We start from the raw sequence: 19,797 nt of genomic DNA, 5'->3' as shown, positions 1-19,797 counted from the left end.
TCCAAGTGTAAAACATCTACTAGTTCCCCTTTATCCACCCTACCAGTTGCATCCTCAAAAAAGCACAATTTCCCTGTCGTAAAACCATGTTAAATTTGTCTGATCTGACTATAATTTTCTAAGTGCATTGTTAAAACTTTCTTAATAGATTCCAGTCTATGTTAAAATGGGAGAAAATCTTGATCTCTAACCAAGCATTGAATTATTTGAAATCACTGTCAAATGGCAACATTTTGCCCCTGTTTGTGTTTGTTTTTAAAACTTGAGAGATTTAAGATGAAACTGTTTGATTCCAAAAATTAAGCTGCACACACGAATGAATCTGTAATGGCATGATTGTGACAAGTCAAAAGATACATTGTTTTTTAATCACAAGAACTTTTTACTATGTACACACATGTTTATTATATTATAATGAAGGATTTGTTTGTATCGAATGTTTCCTAATGGGCGTAAATGGATCAGACAGGGGACAGAGGAGATTTATGAGGATGTTGCTTGGACAGGAGTATTTTAGTTATGAGGAAAGAATGGATAGGCTAAGGTTGTTTTCTTGCAAATAGAAGGGTTTGAGAGGAGACCTAATTGAAGTGGATAAAATTTTATGTTGGATCTGAGTAGAGTGGGTAGGAAGGCCTTATTCTCCTTGGTTGAGCGATCTATAACCGGGGGCATAGATATTGTGTAAGAAGTAGGAAGGTCAGAGAGGATTCAAGGTAAAATCTTTTTGCCCAGAGGATGGTGAGAATCGAACTCACTACCTAAAAGGGTGGTAGAGACAGAAACCCTTGTAACATTTAATAAGTGCGTGGATATGCACTGGAAGTGCCATAACCTACAAGGCTACAGCCCAAGAGTGGAAAGTGTGATTAAGCTGGATGGCTATTTGTCTTCCTGGGCAGACATGATGGGCTGAATGGCCTCCTGTGCTGTAATTTCCTTTCAGTCTATGATTGTGCCCTTCCATTATGGAACATTATTATTGTTGTAAAACAATACGTTCTCAGAGTGAGCAACACTATGGGAAACCTATCAGTTTTCAGAAAATGTTTCTATTTATAAATGTCCTTTGTATCATGTCACTTCCATATCGGCAATGTGCTTTCCTTTTCTTAGGGACATGCAATCAAGATGACTGGGTCAGTGCAGTGCGACCAGTCATAGAGAAGCGAATACAAAAGTAAGTCCTACATTCCCTTTTCACTCAGTGTATAACTATATTTTTTGCGGCCATTTGGTTGCACTGGCCTTTATAGTTTAAGAACAAACTATTCTTGACAGTTCTCCATACGTTACTTCAGTAAAAATTTAGAATGCTGCAAGTAGTTCTAAATAGAATATGGAAAAGGCAAAAACGTCAATGTTATTGAATACAATTGCTGAGAAAAATACATCCGATGGGGGAATTTGGATCCTGGTGGAATAACCCCAATTGAATGCATGGCCTTTTATGTTATTTTTGTACTCTTATCTGACTGGGATAGTGATAAGAATGCAAAGATTAGCTTCAGCACCCTGGGCTAGGGAGGGATAAGCAACCATGGTTCTTGTTCCTGATTACCAACCATTATCTAGACAGGAGGTTTGTATGTGTAGACATTGGGCAAACGCAGGGTCTGACCTGGCATGGGCCTTCTGGTGGTTAATTTAACCTGACACTACCCAACATATCAAAAATGATCACTTGAGAATAATACTGAAGGGCTTTTGTGACTTGCAGAAATTTTTTTCATTCATGGGATGTGGGTGTTGCTGGCTAGGTCAACATTTATTGGCAGTTCCAGGATTTTGACCCAACGACAGCGAAGGAATGGCAATATATTTCCATGTCAGCATGTTGAGTGGCTTGGAGGGGAACTTCCAGGTGGTGGTGTTCCCATGTGAGCCAGCAAGAACTATCACCTTCAGGATATGGGTGAAGAAAATGCAAAACAGGAAATAATAATTTTGTTATGTGTCCTGTATTCGTGGGCAAGGTTAATTCTTTAAATGTAGTTCACTTGTATTTTCAAATCTTGTTCAACAAAGTTTCTCATGTAAAGCAATAGGGAAAGCCAAAGCAGAGCTTCCTAAACTGTGGGTCAGCGGTCACGAGCTCTTAGGCAGCAATAGCTGCTGTGGAGATCAGGTGCCAGCTAACAACTACAAGGCCCCTTTAAATCCTCACATTTTTTCATTGGGGAGCATGGCACGACAACAGATTTTTGAGGCCTGAGTGCTGCTGCAAAAAAGCCTACGGAAATGTAGGTGTTTGATTTTTATGTTTAAAAAAAAACCCTGCAGTTTGAACAGTTTTCACCAATTGAGCTCTCCCCCCCTCCCCCCCAGCTCAGGAGCTGAAGCTAAACCCTCTCCTGGGGTCACACAAAGCTTAAGGCTTTAAAATAGGGTCACACCAGGAAAAAGTTTGGGAAGCACCATCCTAGATGATTGACTTGATACATTTAGAATTGATTTAGCAACAAGGCAGTATGGCAATTAATGGAAAGTGTTACCCTGGGGGGAGAATGTAACCGGTATGAATAATGAGGATTAGGGCAATAAATTTGATCACATGAAGCAATGTGGACAGTTGAATAGTAATAAGGGGATTGATCATCTTCAGCCACACACTGGTTAATTATGGACCAAGATAGACACCTCATACCACCCAGGTATAAGCAATTGCTTGAAACATGGGCAAAGCAGTCAAAGCAATTTTGGCCAATAATCCTTTGTACCTTGAACCTGTGAAAGTAAAATGGAAGTTTGCACTGGTGAAGCTGCAAAGGATTGGGTGACAAATGATCATACCCTGAAAGCATCTGATCAATGTGAAGCAGTTATTGGGTACGAAGATGCATCTTATCATTGCAAGTTGTTCTTATTATACTTGGTGGGCAATGAAATAAAACACGGTAATACTGCACTTCATTCATGAATTCATTTCTGAAGTATGGCATACGATTTTGCTGGTTGTACAGCAAAATGAACGGGTGCATTAGAAAGAGTTCAGAAAATAGTGACAAAAGTGATGTTAGATACAAGGTTCTGTCAAAGTGATCAAGCAGCAAAATGATTTTTGCTGGTGTAAGAAAATAGGGGCATCAAGTCTTTAAAGTGAGTAGTACTGATAAATTTGAAGTAAGAAATCTCTTTGGATAATCAACATAGACATAGAGGAGACAAGTACACAAACCTTGAGCAAGGTCAAAGAAAGAGAATTGGAGATTATAGAGATGTTGATTTTGGTACTGCTTGATTTAATTTCTCCAAAGAGATTGGAATTAGTTCTCCAAGTAAAGGTTCCACCGCTGGCACTAAGGACCAACTCCATGTTTACATAATTGTACACAGATTGTGACTAGAATAAACTTGGTGGGCTGAACAGTCTTTTTCTCATTCTGGTTTCTGCTCTTCAAAATTAAAATCAACCTATTTTAAAGTCTTTGTTTGGTGTGGTTATTTTCCACACTAAACAGTTTTACACACAGTGGGCAGGATCTTCCAGTTGGTGAGCGGGGGCGGGACCCGCTCACAGGCATGTAAAATGACACGGGATGATGTCGAGTGGAACTCCCAACGTCACCCCATGTCATTTCCATTTTAGGTCGGCGGGGGCGTTGCCGAGTCAGCTGCACGCTTGCCGACCTGTCATCGGCCTATTGAGGCCATGGAAAAACTAATCAAAATCATTAATGGACCTGCCTGATTAACCTTAAGGTCGGCGGGCAGGCCGGGAGCCCTGGTGGGCTTCAGCAAAAGCATGAAACCTCATCCACGGGAGGGATGAGGTTTCATGAGGGTACTTAAATTTTTGTTGAAGGTTTCAATAAAAGTTATGGACATGTCCCCACTCATGTGAGTTTTATTGCAAATTTTAATTCCGCGCCGATCTCCCTGAGGCAGCACTTAGCCTCAGGGAGATCTGTGCGCGAAAGAGCGCACTCCCGGCTGGGGGACTCTCAACCCCCCCCCCAACTCGCACAGGGAACGCGTAGACCTTCTGAGCGGAGCACCCCCCCCCGATCAAGGTCGCTGATCAGAGGCATGCCTGCCCGCTTCCGCACTCTTCCCACCCCCCCTCCCCCTCGAACAAGGGGATTTGGCTGAGTGTTAATGTTAGCCAAGACTTGAGTGCTGGTACCAATATAGTTCTGTAGGAGTGCTGTATTTTTGGAGATGATATCTTTTGGATGAGACATTAAAACTAAGATACATATGTTTTCAGTTGGACATAAAAATCCCATTGGCATTTCTGAAAATCGAGCAGAGTTTTTTGGCGGCTGTCCTCAACTAAACAAATTTACTGTTCATTTCATTCACAATTTGAGGGACCTGGCTATGTCCATTTTACATGCCATGTTTGTTTGTTTGGTTACTTCAAAATTCATTTATTGTTGTGAAATACCTTGGGATGTCCCAAGAACAGAAATGATGCACTAGAAATTCAAGTTCTTTTTTTATTGCACTCATTTTACCATGTTGGAAATGGCTAAAGGTTATTGTTTGGTTTTATTCACTAAATGTCATTGTTGGTTCTAGGTGTCTTAGTACAAACCTGGCATTCTTTTTTGCTCTAGGTACAGTGAAGGAGAGATAAGGTTTAACCTTATGGCAATCGTGTCAGACAGGAAGATGATATATGAAAGGAAGATTAGAGACCTACAGAGACAGCTGTCGGAGGTGAGTTATTTATTTGATGGCACAGAAACTATCAATGCATATCTGTTGCTGTTTGATTTCTGGTGCTTTCATATTTTCTCGTAGATTTAATATTTTATTTTTTGTAAAATGCTTAGCAGAAAATAAGCCTAAGATTGAATCTTTTATTTCTTTTTTTGTAAAATGCCTAGAAGAAAACAAATGTGGTAATGGTAACTAATTGTGTAATGAGCCTTATGGTTTAGCAAAGTATCTTGTGAATTTAATTCATATACAGCCCTTATACAAACTTTAAGCTAAATAGTATTTGAAGCAGACTTTTATTTCTCACTTGTACTTTAAAGGGATATATAACTGTTTCATCCCCCATGATTCTGTAACTGCACATCAACTTGACTGGTTCTGAGATTAGTCTGTAGTCAGAATCCACTCTGCATAGATAGCGGTGTCTGTGTGTTTTCTTGTATCACTAAAATTCTAAATATAATCTTCGGACATTCAGATGACTGTGCTCTAATTAAACCATCAGAATGTTACAAGGCAAAGTCTCGAGCTACAGCTTGCCTCATTGCACACCCTGTTAAAATTAATTTTGCTATTTGCATTTCATCTCTTGGCAAATAAATCCATGCAATGTTCCTCATGTTATTAGTGGGGTACTGTCTTTATTCCTATGTATAGCATACTGCTGTATCATATGTGCAAGACCACATTTTGGTACTGCTCAGTTATCATCAGATGGACCTCGTCTGTTATTGTGGATAATGATTCCACTGGAGAGGTAAATAAATATGGTGTCCCCTAACTAGACTTGCTATGCATCTACCTTCCTTTATTGATGGTGCTGACTTTTGCTGGTATATAAAACAAAAATGCTGTAAACACTCAGCAGATCAGGTGGCATGTGGAGAGAGAAACAAGAGTCAATGTTTCAGGTTGATAACCTTTCATCAGGTCAACTTGGAAACATTGGCTCTTGTTTCTCTCCACAGATGTTGCCTGACCTGAGTTTTTCCAGCATTTTCTGTTTTTATTTCAAATTTGCAGAATCTGCAGTATTTTGCTTTTGCTGGTGTATAATTCCACAGCTGCCAGAACTCTCTTCTGATGCTTTGTGTGCATGGCCATTCTCACGTTCAGGTTTATTGATAAAATGTGTAGACATTCATAAAGGTTAATGAGCGCAGACCAGTGATTGACCTTAGAACTTTTCTGGCCTTAATGTTCAGTAGCATTCACAATAATATATCAGTTCAGTTAAACTGCTATTGACTCATGTATAGCATAATAAGTTATTGAATGTGAAGTTTGGAGTAAGTACTTGAGCAACAAGGTTATAAATGAATTACATAAGGCTCCTTCTCAAGTAAACTACTTCCTGTGCTGGGACTGCGCACTTCAGTTTTGTCAAACACATTTGCTGTGAAGTGTTTTTTTTCTTGTATGGAGAGTTGCCAAAGAATGAAAAGTAGTCATTTGTGAGATTTCCCCCACTTAGCAAATGATCACTAAAGGGAATGTGTGCATCATGAGGTTAACCTGCTTTCACCATTTCAAGAAACTTAAGGTACTGTGATTGTACTGTTGGTTGACATGCAGTGTCACCTTTACCCCATTTGGACAAGTAACCCATTTTATTTACTATCACACGAGTAAGTCTAGTTTGTGTACTAGAGTTTAAAAATAATGCGGTGGCATTTATTAAGTATTAATTGCCATTGTTAAAGCTAATGCTGCATGGCACAATAACTGAATGGGCAGTTGTTTGATTTTGATTACATCTAGTCAGGTGACATATGTAGTACATCAACATGTGCATGTAGAAAGTAATACTATAATACATTGCACTACTGGGCAGAAAACTGACCAGCATATTCCAATTTGTAAAGTTTCTTGACAATACAACAGTTGAATTTTGAGGCTCTATTAGCATCGGGGCCTTAAAGGGAGAAAGCTCCATCTGCCAACAGCAAAATACATTGTGAATTCCACAGGCATAATGCTTCTGTCTGCGTAAGAAGGATATTAACTGAGATAACAAAGGCGATCCTGTAGGATGACCGCAGATAATATATTAAAAGTGATGCATCAGGAATGTCTAGAAATTGTACTTTGTCAGAGATGCAAAGCAATCTTCAAAATTCTGGAGGCTTCGGACTTGCATTTCTAACTTATAGCTTGAATCTGATGAGCATACTGCAGTTGGCCATATGCTTAAAAACCTGAAAACTGACCAGCAGATTCCAGTTTGTTTGATCAGCTGATAAGTATACTCTGAATGACCTGAACCTCTGTTTATTTAACAGCAATTTGGCATTATGGCCTTGAATGCACCTTCCCTTAGCGGATTAATACATTATACGATGTATGTCATGATAAGATATTCTTGTAAAGGAGCAAATCATGTTACTGTGAGGAAAGCTGCAGGGGTCCCTCTAATAACATAATAAAAAGGATACATGTCACACGATATTTCTTGTTGTCTTGTCACACTTCAGTCTCACGCTTGACTTGAATTTTTGTGTCTCAAATTTACTCCATTAACTGAAATTTCATATTTCTCATAGAACTTTATGTCAAAAATGAACAGTGCAGATGGACAAAGCTATCTTTTTTTAAATAAAGTTCAGTCACTCAAACCACTTTAGCAGAATGAGGCCTTGCACTTTACATGGAACAGTGCTCTCTTCCTTACAAAGAAAAGCATCATCCAATTCACAGAGCAATGCCACAAGCGACCTGCTAGTATAGGAAAACTTCAGTCTTCCAATTGTATTTGAGAGAACTTTTAGACTATTTTATTGGTTGCGTACATTGTATTTTTACTTTTTTTATGCACAAAATATGACATTGACATATCGGGCATTGACTATGCTACCTATGTTTCTTTGTGCCAAAATGGAGCTTGGATTTGCACAGAAATTCATGCTTCAAAAACATGACAATTAACCCTGTGGTGCAATTATAATGAAAAACGAGTCAGCAGCTTGCCTTTTACTTGCTATTCTAAAATCTGCATATGGCGTATTGTTACGATGCAAAAGCGTACATTATCACTACTGTTATAATGTCTTAGGATCACAGTATAAAGTTCGTATAGTAGTTGCCAAAATGCTAATATGGACATGCCAGTTTTTTTTTGTTCACCTACTCAACCAGTAGCAAATGTTTGTTGGTGAGCTAATGTGTAGGCATCACGTTATTCAATCAATGCTTGCTGGAAAATATAGACAAGGAAAATGATTGAACTAATAAAGATTTTTAAATTTCAAATCTGAAAGTTGTAACAATACTGAACTGCTTTCATGGCATTACATCAGCCTCATTTCACTTAGTAATACCAATAACCTTCCGACAAAATATATCTAATTAAGAAAACAAAAATCGATGTGGTAGAGAAGAAAACCTATTGGTGTAGTATTACCAACTTAGCAAAGACATTATGTACTTTGAGTCACTGACTTGTTTTTCAGTGACGGGTCACCTGAGTAGCCATTGGCACCATTCCTCTCTGAGGTGAGACCTCTTGGTCTGATGTATAATCTCTTTAGGTAATATGCATTTAATTATATAAAAAAATAATTAGTCAGCAAATCCTGGGCAGTTCTAGCTCCCTTTTACTGGGTTAAATCTGTATGCCAGTCAGCAGCTGCATATGCTCTTCATCTTGCTCTTAAAAGGTTTTTCTTAAAATAACTGCCACTCATTGTCTTGTGTTTTAAGTTTTCCTTATTTTTCCTGTTATTTCTTTCTTCAATTTTGGTGTTGATCTCTTTGTTATCTTCAGTCTCCCTGATCATTTTTGCAGATTTCTTTCTACGCATGTTCCAATACTTGCCTTTGCTTTCATCTGTTTTTTTTCCTGTTTCTGAGTTAATTTGTTGCCTTTTCTGGTGCCAATGCATTTTTTATCTTCACTTATTGCTACAACTCAAGGAAGCTGCATTTCTTGGTCACTGATAAGGGACTGAGTTAGCATTTGGCTAATTTACTAAATGCTTCTATAATCATACAACACAAAATGAGACCACTTAGCCAATTGTGCCAGTCCCTGGATTTGAAAGCTATCCATTAGTCCCAATCCCCTGTTCTTTCCCCATGGCACTGCAATAATTAAAAGAATGATGACCATGAAACCATTGCCGATTGTCATAAAAACCCATCGGGTTTACTAATGTCCTTTAGGGAAGGAAATCTGCCATTCTTACCTGGTCTGGCCTACATGTGACTCCAGATCCACAACAACGTGGTTGATTCTTAAATGCCCTCTAAACAGGGGCAGTTAGGGATGGGCAATAAATGCTGGCCTAGCCAGTGACGCCCACATCTCATGAACGAATAAGAAAAAAAGTTCTAATTTTCATGTATATGTACAATTCACTTTTGAAAGTTATGCTTGAATCTGTTTCTACCAGCCCTTAAAGTAGTGGATTCTGAATCAAAAGAATTAATGTAAAACTATCTTCATCTCTCCTCTGGTTCTTTTGCCAATTAACTTCAATCTGTGAAATCATATTATTGACCGTCTTGCCAATAGAAACAGCTTCTCCTTATTTACTCTTACCAATCTCCCTGGTAATTTTGAACCTTTTCTGCTCTAGAGAGAATAATCACTATTTCTTTAAGTTCACTATGTGACTAAAGCTCCTCAGCCCTGATGTAATTCTGGTAAATCTATTCTGCACCCTCTCTACCTCATCCCTCCTAAAATGTGATACCCACAATTGGATACATTGCTTTAGCTGAGGCCAAAGCATTGATTTTTTTAAATAAGTGTACAAACCAAGCAGAAGTGGGAGTTATGTCACATGACCCCCCCAAAAAAAAAATTCCTGCCAGAACCTGTAATATTGCCTTGGGCAGTCTGCCATCGACCCAACAGCAGCAGAGCCAGGGTTCTGTCCAGATTTAAATTACCTGGCCCTCATCCACACTGTTTCTACTGGAACGTCTGAACTCCTGTACCAGTGCCTACTACAAGACTAATTCATTTCTGTATGCTTCTCCCATTGTGGAAGTCAGCACTAATGGAAAAGTGGATTACCCCGCATCAGCTTCAGCATGCTAACCACTGAAAGAATACAGCATTGGACTTTTGATTCTGGACTCTAGACTCATGTGAAATGATATTTCTTATTTTGTCTGTGGCCTTTGCCCTGTACCTCTTTCCCTTATCCTACTTTTATTGGGTGAATGTACTGGGGTTATGTAGCAACAGGCCCTCGTTGCATTTTGAGTGTGTGTAAAATAAAGTAGCCCTTTGATTTTACCTTACCTCGAGTTTGCTGTGGGGTTATTAATAGAGGATTGGATCACTGGGGAGAGCGTGGGAGTACAGCGTTGAGATAGTGTGATGGGTGAGGAACACTAAGCATGTAAAGTTATGTCCTGTATTCCCTCTTTGTAATTTAAAAGGTAAACCTTTGCTTGCAATAGATCCAAGTTCAGAAAGTCTCACTTAGTACAGTCAAGACGTTTTGGTCAAAGTTTGGGTCTTTTGTACCTATTCATTCCCCAGTTACTTGTACGCTAAAATGGCATTGCTAACGTCAATAACACAATTTAGTGGTGTGGATTCCTTGGCTCAAGTCGTTTTGACCATCTAGTTTACATGAAATTTGAGACTGTTTGGAACATTGCTCCCCTGTGGAGTGTTTCGTAAAAAGCTGTGACTGAGTCAAACAGAGAGGTGGTGGCGCAGTGGTGATGTCACTGGACTAGTAATCCAGAAACCCAGGGTAATGCTCTAGGAAACCTGGGTTCAAATCCCACCATAGCAGAACTCAATAAAAATATGGAATTAAAAAGTATAATGATGATCTTGAAAACATTGCCAATTGTTATAAAAACCGATCTGGTTCACTAATGTCTTTTAGAGAAGGAAATCTGCTGTCCTTACCTGTCACTCCAAATCCACAGCCCTCTAAAATGGTCAATAAGCCACTCAGTTATATCAAACTGCTACAAAGTCTATAAGGAGTGAAACCGGATGGACCACTTGGCATCGAGTTAGGCACCAGAAACAACAATGACAGACTCGGTCCTGTCAACTCTGCAAAGTCCTCCTTACTAACATCTGGGGGCTTGTGCCAAAATTGGGAGAGCTGTCTCATAGACTAGGCAAACAACAACCTGACATAGTCATAGCCATGGAATAAAACCTTACGGATAATGTCCCAGGCACCACCATCACCAGCCCTGAGTATGCCCAGTCCTGCCAGCAGGACAGATCTAGCAGAGGTGGCAGCACAGCTGTAAACAGTAGGGAAGGAGTTGCCCTGGGAGTCCTCAACATCAGCTCCAGACCCCATGAAGTTTCATGGCATCAGGTCAAACATGGGCAAGGAAACCTCCTGCTGATTACCATGTACAGTCGTCTCCCCCCCCCGCCCACCCCTCAGCTGATGAACCTGTACTCCTCCATGTTGAACACCACTTGGAGGAAGTACTAGAGGGCGCAGAATATGCTCTGGCCGGGGGACTTCAATGTCCATCACCAAGAGTGGTTCGGTAGCCCCACCACAGACCGAGCTGGCCGAGTCTTAAAGAACATAGCTGCTAGATTGGGTCTGTGGTAGGTGGTGAGGGAACCAACAAGAGTAAAAAAAACATACTTGACCTCATCCTCACCAATCTGACCACCTCACTGTCCATGTGGAAATGAAGTCCCGCCTTCGCTTTGAGGAATATATGGCACCATCACCATGCTATGTACATTAGATTTTGAACAGATCTAGCAATTCAAGACTGGGCAGCCATGAGGTGCTGTGGGCAATCAGCAGCAGCAGAATTGTACTCAATCATAATCTGTAACCTCATGGCCTGGCATTTCTCCCAGCCCACCATTACCACCAAGCCAGGGGTTCAACCCTGGTTCAATGAGGAGTACAGGAAGCCAGGAGCAGCACCAGGCATAAATAAAATGAGGTGTCAACCTGGTGAAGCTACAACACAGGACTATTTGTGTGCCAAACAAAGCAAGCAGCAAGTGATAGACAGAGCTAAGAGATCCCACAACCAATGGATCAGATTTAGGCTCTACAGTCCTGCTCCATCCAGTTGCAAATGATAGTGGACAACTAAGCAACTCACTAGAGGAGGAGGCTCCACAAAACTCTCCATCCTCAATATTAGGGGAGCCCTGTGCAAAAGATAAGACATTTGCAAAACTCTTCAGCCAGAAGTGTCAAGTGGATGATTCATCTCAGCCTCCTTCGGAGGTTTTCAGAATCACAGATGCCAGTCTTCAGCCAATTCGATTCATTCCACGTGATAACAAGAAACGGCTGAAGGCACTGGATACTTCAAGGCTACGGGCCCTGACAATATTCCGGCAATAGGACTGAAGACTTGTGCTCCAGAACGTGCTGCGCCGCTAGCCAAGTTGTTCCAGTACAGGTTCAACACTGGCATTTATCCGGCAATGTGGAAAATTGCCCAAGGATGCCCTGTCCGCAAAAAGCAGGACAAATCCAAACCAGACAATTACCGCCCCATCAGTCGACTCTCCATCATGGAAGGGGTCATGGAGAGTTAGAATAACCTGCTCACTGATGCTCAGTTTGGGTTCTGCCAGTAGCACTAATCATCTGACCTCACCAAAGACCTTAGTTCAAGCATGGACAAAAGAACTGAACTCCAGAGATGAGGTGAGAGTGACTGTCTTTGAATCAAGGAGCCCGAGCAAAATTGGAGTGAATGGGAATCAGGGGGAAAACTCTCCACTGGTTGGAGTCATCCTTAGCATGGAGGAAGATGGTTGCGGTTGTTGGAGGTCAATCATCTCAGCTCCAGGACATCACTGCAGGAGTTCCGCATGGTAGTGTCCTCGGCCCAACCACCTTCAGCTGCTTCATCAATGACCTTCCACCTATTGGTCAAAAGTGGGGATGTTCGCTGATGATTGTACAATGTTCAACACCATTCGTGACTCCTCAGATACTGAAGCAGTCGATGTTCAATGCAGCAAGACCTGGACAGTATCCAGGTTTGGACTGACAAGTGGCAATTAACATTCATGCCACAAGTGTCAGGCAATGACCATCTCCAATAAGAGAGAATCTATCCATTGCCCCATGATATTCAAAGGTATTCCCATTTCCGACTCCCCCACTATCAACATCCTGAGGGTTACCATTGACCAGAAATTGAACTGGACTACCCATATAAATACTGTGGAGCCGGTCAGAGGCTAGGAATCCTGCGGCGAGTACCTCGCCTCCTGACTCCCCAAAGCTCCTCCACCATTTACAAGGCACAAGTCAGGAGTGTGATGGAATACTCTACTTACCTGGATGAGTGCAGTTCCAACAACACTCAGGAAGCTCGACATCATCCAGGGCAAAGCACACCATTTGATTGGTACCCCATACACAAACATTCACTCATTCCATCACTGATGCACAGGGCAGCAGTGTGTACCATCTACAAGGTGCACTGCAGGAATTCACCAAGACACCTCCAACAGCACCTTCCAAATCCACGACCACTACCATTTAGAAGGACGAGAGCAGCAGATAGATTGGAACATCAGCACCTGGAGGTTCCCTGCCAAGTCACTCACCATCCTGATTTGGAAATAAATCGCCATTCCTTCACTGTCACTGGTTCAATATCTTGGAACTCCCCTAACAGCACCGTGGGTATACCTATGCCACATGCACTGCAGTGGTTCAAGACAACAGCTCACCACCACCTTTTCAAGGGCACTTGGGGATGGGAAATAAATGCTAGCCAGATCAGCGACTACCATATCCCATGAATGAATAAAAAAAAGACCAGAAATTTTTGTTCAGTTCCTGGTCTGTGCTTGACCTGATTCTAGTTTGGGTGGCTGCTGGTATATCATAGTTGGCCACAGCATCCCTGAGTTAGTGAGGGAAAAATCAGGCAAAGTCCCCACTGCTGAGAAAGGAAACATCCGGTAAAGACAGCATGCATTTCTACTATGATGATTCCCATGGAGCATATCTTGGTAGCATTTACAGCCTGGGCTTAAACATGAAGAATGGCCATTTGAGTGAAAGACTGGAAGAAACCCATTGACTTAAGGGCTTCAGAAGAAGAGAAAATGAGAAACTGGCCAATGGAAACACCTCTTCACTGCTTTGTCTAATGTCAATTAATTCTGTACAGAACACAGATTGTTTCTAGTACCTTGGTGCTCCCTTTGCCCGTTAGCTGATCAGCTTTCTTAAGGACCATTTTCACCAGTCAGCCATATGGAAAATAAATCAATGTCAAGGTTTGTTGTTGCTTTGGATGCCTTATCCCTTTGACAGAGTACAGCATGAAATTTCTTCTGGAACTCAGCCCAGCTGGCTGTTAAGTAAGTTTTCAAAAGCATTTAGCATATTTTGGAGGATAAGGAGAATTTTATTACCTAAAGAATGCAAGACAAAGTGAACTTTGCACTGAGGGGTATATGTAATGGGATCTTGGTCGTGCTCTGGACCTCAATACATTGGAAACGTAAACTTAACCAGTGGCTTCCCTTCTGTCTCTGTGATGTTTCCAGGGAAGATGACGTTGAGTTTGGTCATCTTCTATATACTGCTGGGTGCCACTGGTTCCTTCTCAAGTTTATGGGTAAGCTCTGGTGTTGATTTATTTGTGGAAGTTGGGTCTCCACATCCTGACAGTTGCAATGATACTGACTAGATCACACCCACTTCATTGGCTTCCTGTCTCCCCTGATCTTCTGTGACTTATCCATCTTCCCCTCTAATCCCAACTTCTGGGACATTTTGTTCCCTTGGGCTGTGGAGATTCATAATATTTAGTAGGTTAACGATCACGTGATTGCAATTACTGCTTGGTGTACTATATCTTCAGCTTAGTTATCCTTAATTGTTTAACTGTTTCCTGTAAAAGTTTAGTCCTAATTATCTCTGATTCAAGTTGCTCCATCTACTTGTTGACCATCTTGTTGGAAAGTTGGCCTTTGCAATAAGTCTTCATTTGAGTATCTCCAACTGGATTATGATATTCTTGACATTCGCCACTATTTTTTCCTATGTCTTGGTTAGCTTTCCCCTGGGCTGCTTTTGGCTTTGCTTCACTGACTTTCAACATTGTCCCATTCAGCACTGCTTTCAATATATTTTATAAGCTCACATGTAAAGCAATATCTTCTCCCCTTCCCTAGGCTACCATCCAAAGAGATCATGACTATTATAAGGCACTGATAACGTTACAAAGGTTCTGCCCACAAAATTCTCAATTTCTTATCAACTGACGTTAATGATTCATTTTTTTCTTTCTGTTCTTTCTCATTTCAATCCTAAGTTTCTACCTGCTGCTGATTTTAAACGTTTCTCCCTGTGACTACACTGATGGGCTGTCTCTGGTTTTAAATGAGCATTTGCAGCTTGGAGTGAAGTTGGGAGGAAAAGTTGTCAACTCAGTGCCCTGGAATAGCGGAATGAAGCAATAGCTGACTGTGTACTAGTACAGTGTGCACTTTGGTCAGTAGTATTCAGTGAGACTCTTTCATTAGGAGGGAAACCAGAGGAAATGCTTAGGGAGGATATGATCCATAATGCAAAATGCGTCCCCAACTTTAAAACCCAAACAGAAGCATAAATTTGAATTATAAATCATGGCTATATACTGTGTATGGCTGAGTAATGACAACTTTTGAACATTTCGGTTTAAAACCTATAGTATGCCTTTAGGTCCCGGGGTTGACGCCATGCTGCACGATAATATGCATCTCTTAACCTTTCTGAATAATTTGGTCCGGAACTCGGCTAAAGCTATCTATAGTTCAAAAAGTGGATGTTCATTCAACTTCCATGTGTTTTCAGTTCCTCTTTGTTATGTTGGTAGTTAACATGGCCACAAGCTAAGAGTTGTACCCTTTTGACTTCGTTACACATTTTGTTTTATTCTTTAGGATTGCAGTCATCTTTGTGCTGTGCATTTGGGACTCATTTGGACCTTTTTATTCCAATTTTTTTATTTCAATTTGTTTTTTTAATATTACTTTTTGCATTGGACTCTTTCCGCCTTCTCTTTCTCCTTTTGATAATGCACTTTATTTTCCTTTCATTTTATCTGTCTTCATTGCTGCATGATGTAACTCTCTGGATTTAAGCTCAGGCCGCCCACTGAAGGTGCGCACAAGCAACCAGAAGTCATTTACCTTTTCTCCCCTTATAGAAGTGTTTGACCTGTGCCTTTTCACTTAGAACTAAATTTGCATGTTGTTGCTCTGCACTAACGTTTCGATGTACTGCATTACCAAGTCATTTGTCTATTTCTGCCTTCTAGTTTCCTTTTTTTTATGTATCCCCCTTTCAGTTTATTTCTTCAAGACCCCTTATGTTAACTTTTAAGTTATTTCTCCTCGGCCCTCTGTTTTAACGGTTTTAAAACTGAAAGCTTGGATGTTGTAGAATTTCCTGGCACAGCTCCCACACACCTGCTGTTATTGATAGCGGTCATATTTGTGCTTAAAAATAAAGTGAATTATCTAACAATCTGAATTAAGTAATGTAAATGCCGAGCAAAGTGGAATTTAGTCCTGAAAGTATGTGAATTATTAGATTATTTAAATTAAGCAACATTGAGTTTAGAAGAGTTGACTGAACTCTGTTATGAGACACAGTCACAGATAGTGGGGACTACAAGTGGGTCAGCAGCCATTTTCTCATGTTATTATTTAACCTTTCATGATTTAATTTAATTTCAAATTTCTCTGTGTCCCTTATCTGCAAATTCTAGAAAACTGTGTACCTAAGAAATGATTAATGATTTAAAAATGGCTATGCGTTTTGATGCTTAACAGTAGATTGAATACTAAAAAGGTTCTTTCTATCTATGCTTTCTCTGTGCAGGAAGAACCCATGGATACAGACCAGAGCAACAGTATCATAAACTCGATTCAGTCAGAAGTAGCTAAATATCAGATGCTGATTGAAGAAGAAAATCAGAAATTAAAGCGTTATAAGGTAGGTTTTACCAAAACTGATTGCTGTATAGTGGGCCACTGCATTCAAAAAGTTTTAGCTAGTATTAGGAAGAAAGCAAAATGAAACCACAAAATGTTGAAAATCCAGGTACAATTTGGAAAAAAAAGACACGTGTACATTTCAATCCGATTTATTTTAAAGCAAAGCTTATTTGTTGGTTGAACATTGCCATGAACTTCAGTAAGACTAGTGACAAAAAGCACTATTATAACAGCCAATGCTGCCATTATACTGGAGTTAAACTGTAAGTGAAATGGGGTCACACTTTGTTCCCTCTAAGCCGTTGCAGGTGTGTGGCTATGCAGCAATTTGGCATATGCCACACAGGAAACAAACAGGCCCACCCTCCAATCAGAACTCTGTGTTTACCCTGACTCTAGCCTCGTGTGCGTCTCTGGTTCCTTCACCCCACCATTGGCAGTCGTGTCTTCAAAAACCAAGGCTCCACACTCTGAAATTCTCTCCCTAACTTCCCCCCATCTTTCCACCTTCCTCTGTTTCTCTAAGATCCTCTTTAAAACCAACTCTTTGACCAAGTTTTTTGTTATCCCATCTGATACTTCATTCTTTGATTCATTATTTTTGTGACTGTGCTTCTGTAGTGTTTTTTTTCTGTTTTAAAATCTCTAAGAATGCAAGTTTTGATTGTTGTGAGCTAGGTTCCTGTAACTGAGATCCCTAAGAAGTGGAACCTGCGAATTAAAGCCAGCTTGGCAATTCTCCTGGATGGCTGTGTTAGATATGTTCACTGTGTGTTTTTATTTTAGTATATTTGTTAACTTTATTGTGTTCGCCTTCTTTCAGATTGAAAACGTCAGACGAAAACACAACTATTTGCCCTTTATCATGGAACTTTTGAAGACTCTGGCAGAGCACCAGCAGTTAATACCACTAGTAGAAAAGGCGAGTGTCTCTTTATTTATAATTCATTCAAGGGATGGAGGCGTTGCTGGCAACAAGCACTTATCATCCATCCCTACTTGCTTTTGGGAAGGTGAGTCCCCTTCTTCAACTGCTGCAGTTGAAAGTCTAGATACACCCACAGTCTAGTTAGGTAGTTCCTCAGTAAGTTAGTCACATACTGTTGATTTTGTTTGTAGTGAAGGTAAAACAACATGCCTCCTACCTAAATTAAAAGCAAAATACTGCGGATGCTGGAAGTCTGAAACAAAAACAAAAGTGGCTGGAAAAACTCAGCAGGTCTGACAGCATCCATGGAAAGTGAGACAGAGTTAACGTTTCGAGTCTGTATGACTCTTCATCTGATGAAGAGTCATACAGACTCAAAACGTTAACTCTGTCTTCCTTTCCACAGATGATGCCTCCTACCTATTCAGTTTTATTAAAGTGGTCAGCTCAAATAATTATATGACTGTACACTTTGTGTTCAGCTATACTCTTGTTGTCTTGGAGATGTGAAGGAAGTGATGCCCAATGGTATATGTGCTTTTATTGCATGGTAGGACATGAATTCTGCACTGTGATTCTCCACATGGTGATCTGATGAGGGTTGTTTAGGGAATTGTGAAACAGCAATGAGCTACTTTGCTGACGGAGAGTTGTAAAAAAGGAAAATCAAAGCCAATTATATTATGAGTATGCTCTTTCAACTGGCTGTTCAAAGAGTGACGCAAGTATAGGCCTGGGGAGCAGAACCTGTGCCCTCTTAGTTTGGGAGTAGTGCACTATTTGGAGGAACCTAAGGAAGCAAGAGAAAAATGTAGGACTAAACATTGTTGATCTGCAGAATCTCTGTTGTTGTTGGCCAGATTCAATCTCTGTCAATCTGGTAAACTGGAACTCTGTGCCATGAGAAGCCATACAATAGCCCACTGCCCTGTACTTTATTACAGGGTTTGACATGGTCAGCACGTCCCAACATTAGGTAGCAATAGAGGCTTAGGATTTGTCCTAAGAGAAAGGCATCATGCATAGTGATAAGAGCTCTTTTTAGGAAAAAACAAGAGTAGACAAGCCCCCACCAATCGCATGACAAATGATCAGATCTAAGGGTTTCATCCTGACACAGTATGTTCTCCATCTGCCAGCAGCTTTGGTCATGTGACAGCAGGCCAAGTTCAGGGAAGTATGTATGTAATGTGTGTATGGGTATATGTGCGTGTATATTTGATATAATACAACTTTTCAACAAAGTTTAAAGCAACTTAGGTGCAGGTTGAGATTGAGCTAATGGTTCGCAAAGTTTCCAGCTCAACCTGATGAGCACCATTGAGGGTTTCAAAGGGTGTGCGCAATAGAGTTTTGACAGCACAGTGAAGAACCACATTGGTGTTATTTTCTCATGCATAAATACCAACAATATCCCATACAATATGTCTCAGGCTGAGAAATGTTGAACATTGTCAGATAATTAGGAGGGTAGATCACTACTCTACCCGATTACAGAATTCCAATCAAAGTTAAAGGGAAAGAAAAATAAAGTTGATTACATCTTGCTGGATTCACATGACAAAATAATGTATTTATTCATCAACACAGGCTAAAGAAAAACAGAATGCCAAGAAAGCTCAAGAAGCCAAGTAAAACTCCCACCGATGACTTTGTGACCATTTGCTGCTGATAATTCTGTTTTAAGAAGTGAAATCTGACCTATAACCAGTGGACTTTTCAGATAGTTAACGAGTGCAAAGCACTCTCATTTGTAATTATATGTCACGTACAAGACTGTTAAATGTTCCCCATTTGCATCACGTGCATGCACTATGTACCATGTTTAATACGAAAGAGGTTTGTTTTTAAATATTTTTTCTCCCCTTAAAAGTAGTTCAAGTGCTGCTGACACTTTACAATCCAATTTCAAATGATTTCTCTGTCTTGTGTTGAGTAATGGAATTGACTAGGTGCATGATAAGATATTAAATGCTAAATAAAAATTATTTAAAAAAACCTTTGATCCTCGTCTCTACATGCTTTTGTTTCACTCTACCAGCCTAACTAAACTCAGTGATTACAAGTTTGAGTTCTCTGAGCGCACAATACCTTGGAGAAAAGCAGGTGTTTGATTCTAGTGCTAGAAATTATCTATTTTAAAGCAACAAATTGTCATCCAACATTTTCAGAAATAGCAGCAAAGTCAGAAAGATTATTTTGTCTCAAATGGTTAACGTGCCTCTGTTTCTTGTACCCAGATGTGGAGACTTCTGTCCATGGGATGGGT

At 40.4% G+C, this 19,797-nt stretch overlaps 1 protein-coding gene across 3 annotated transcripts in view; it reads left to right on the top strand.

Annotated features, from left to right (window-relative positions):
- Window positions 1-19,526, top strand: part of uchl5 (ubiquitin carboxyl-terminal hydrolase L5) — a 48,260-nt gene extending 28,734 nt beyond the window's left edge. For 2 of the 3 annotated variants that reach the window (XM_041208286.1, XM_041208285.1), the window contains 5 exons: window positions 1,117-1,180; window positions 4,563-4,665; window positions 16,485-16,598; window positions 17,424-17,522; window positions 19,119-19,526. In XM_041208286.1, the coding sequence (XP_041064220.1) occupies window positions 1,117-1,180; window positions 4,563-4,665; window positions 16,485-16,598; window positions 17,424-17,522; window positions 19,119-19,163 (425 nt within the window). In that variant the 3' untranslated portion in view covers window positions 19,164-19,526. Of the gene's footprint in view, window positions 1-1,116; window positions 1,181-4,562; window positions 4,666-7,211; window positions 8,216-16,484; window positions 16,599-17,423; window positions 17,523-19,118 lie in introns of those variants that run through there. The other variant, XM_041208287.1, reaches the window with a different exon arrangement.
- The last annotated feature ends 271 nt before the right edge of the window (window positions 19,527-19,797 follow it).

The sequence above is a fragment of the Carcharodon carcharias genome, chromosome 16 (genome assembly GCF_017639515.1).
Source record: "Carcharodon carcharias isolate sCarCar2 chromosome 16, sCarCar2.pri, whole genome shotgun sequence".
Classification (NCBI taxonomy): domain Eukaryota; kingdom Metazoa; phylum Chordata; class Chondrichthyes; order Lamniformes; family Lamnidae; genus Carcharodon; species Carcharodon carcharias.
The sequence above is the reverse complement of the archived record's forward strand: the minus strand, read 5'-3'. Positions and strand labels throughout refer to the sequence as shown.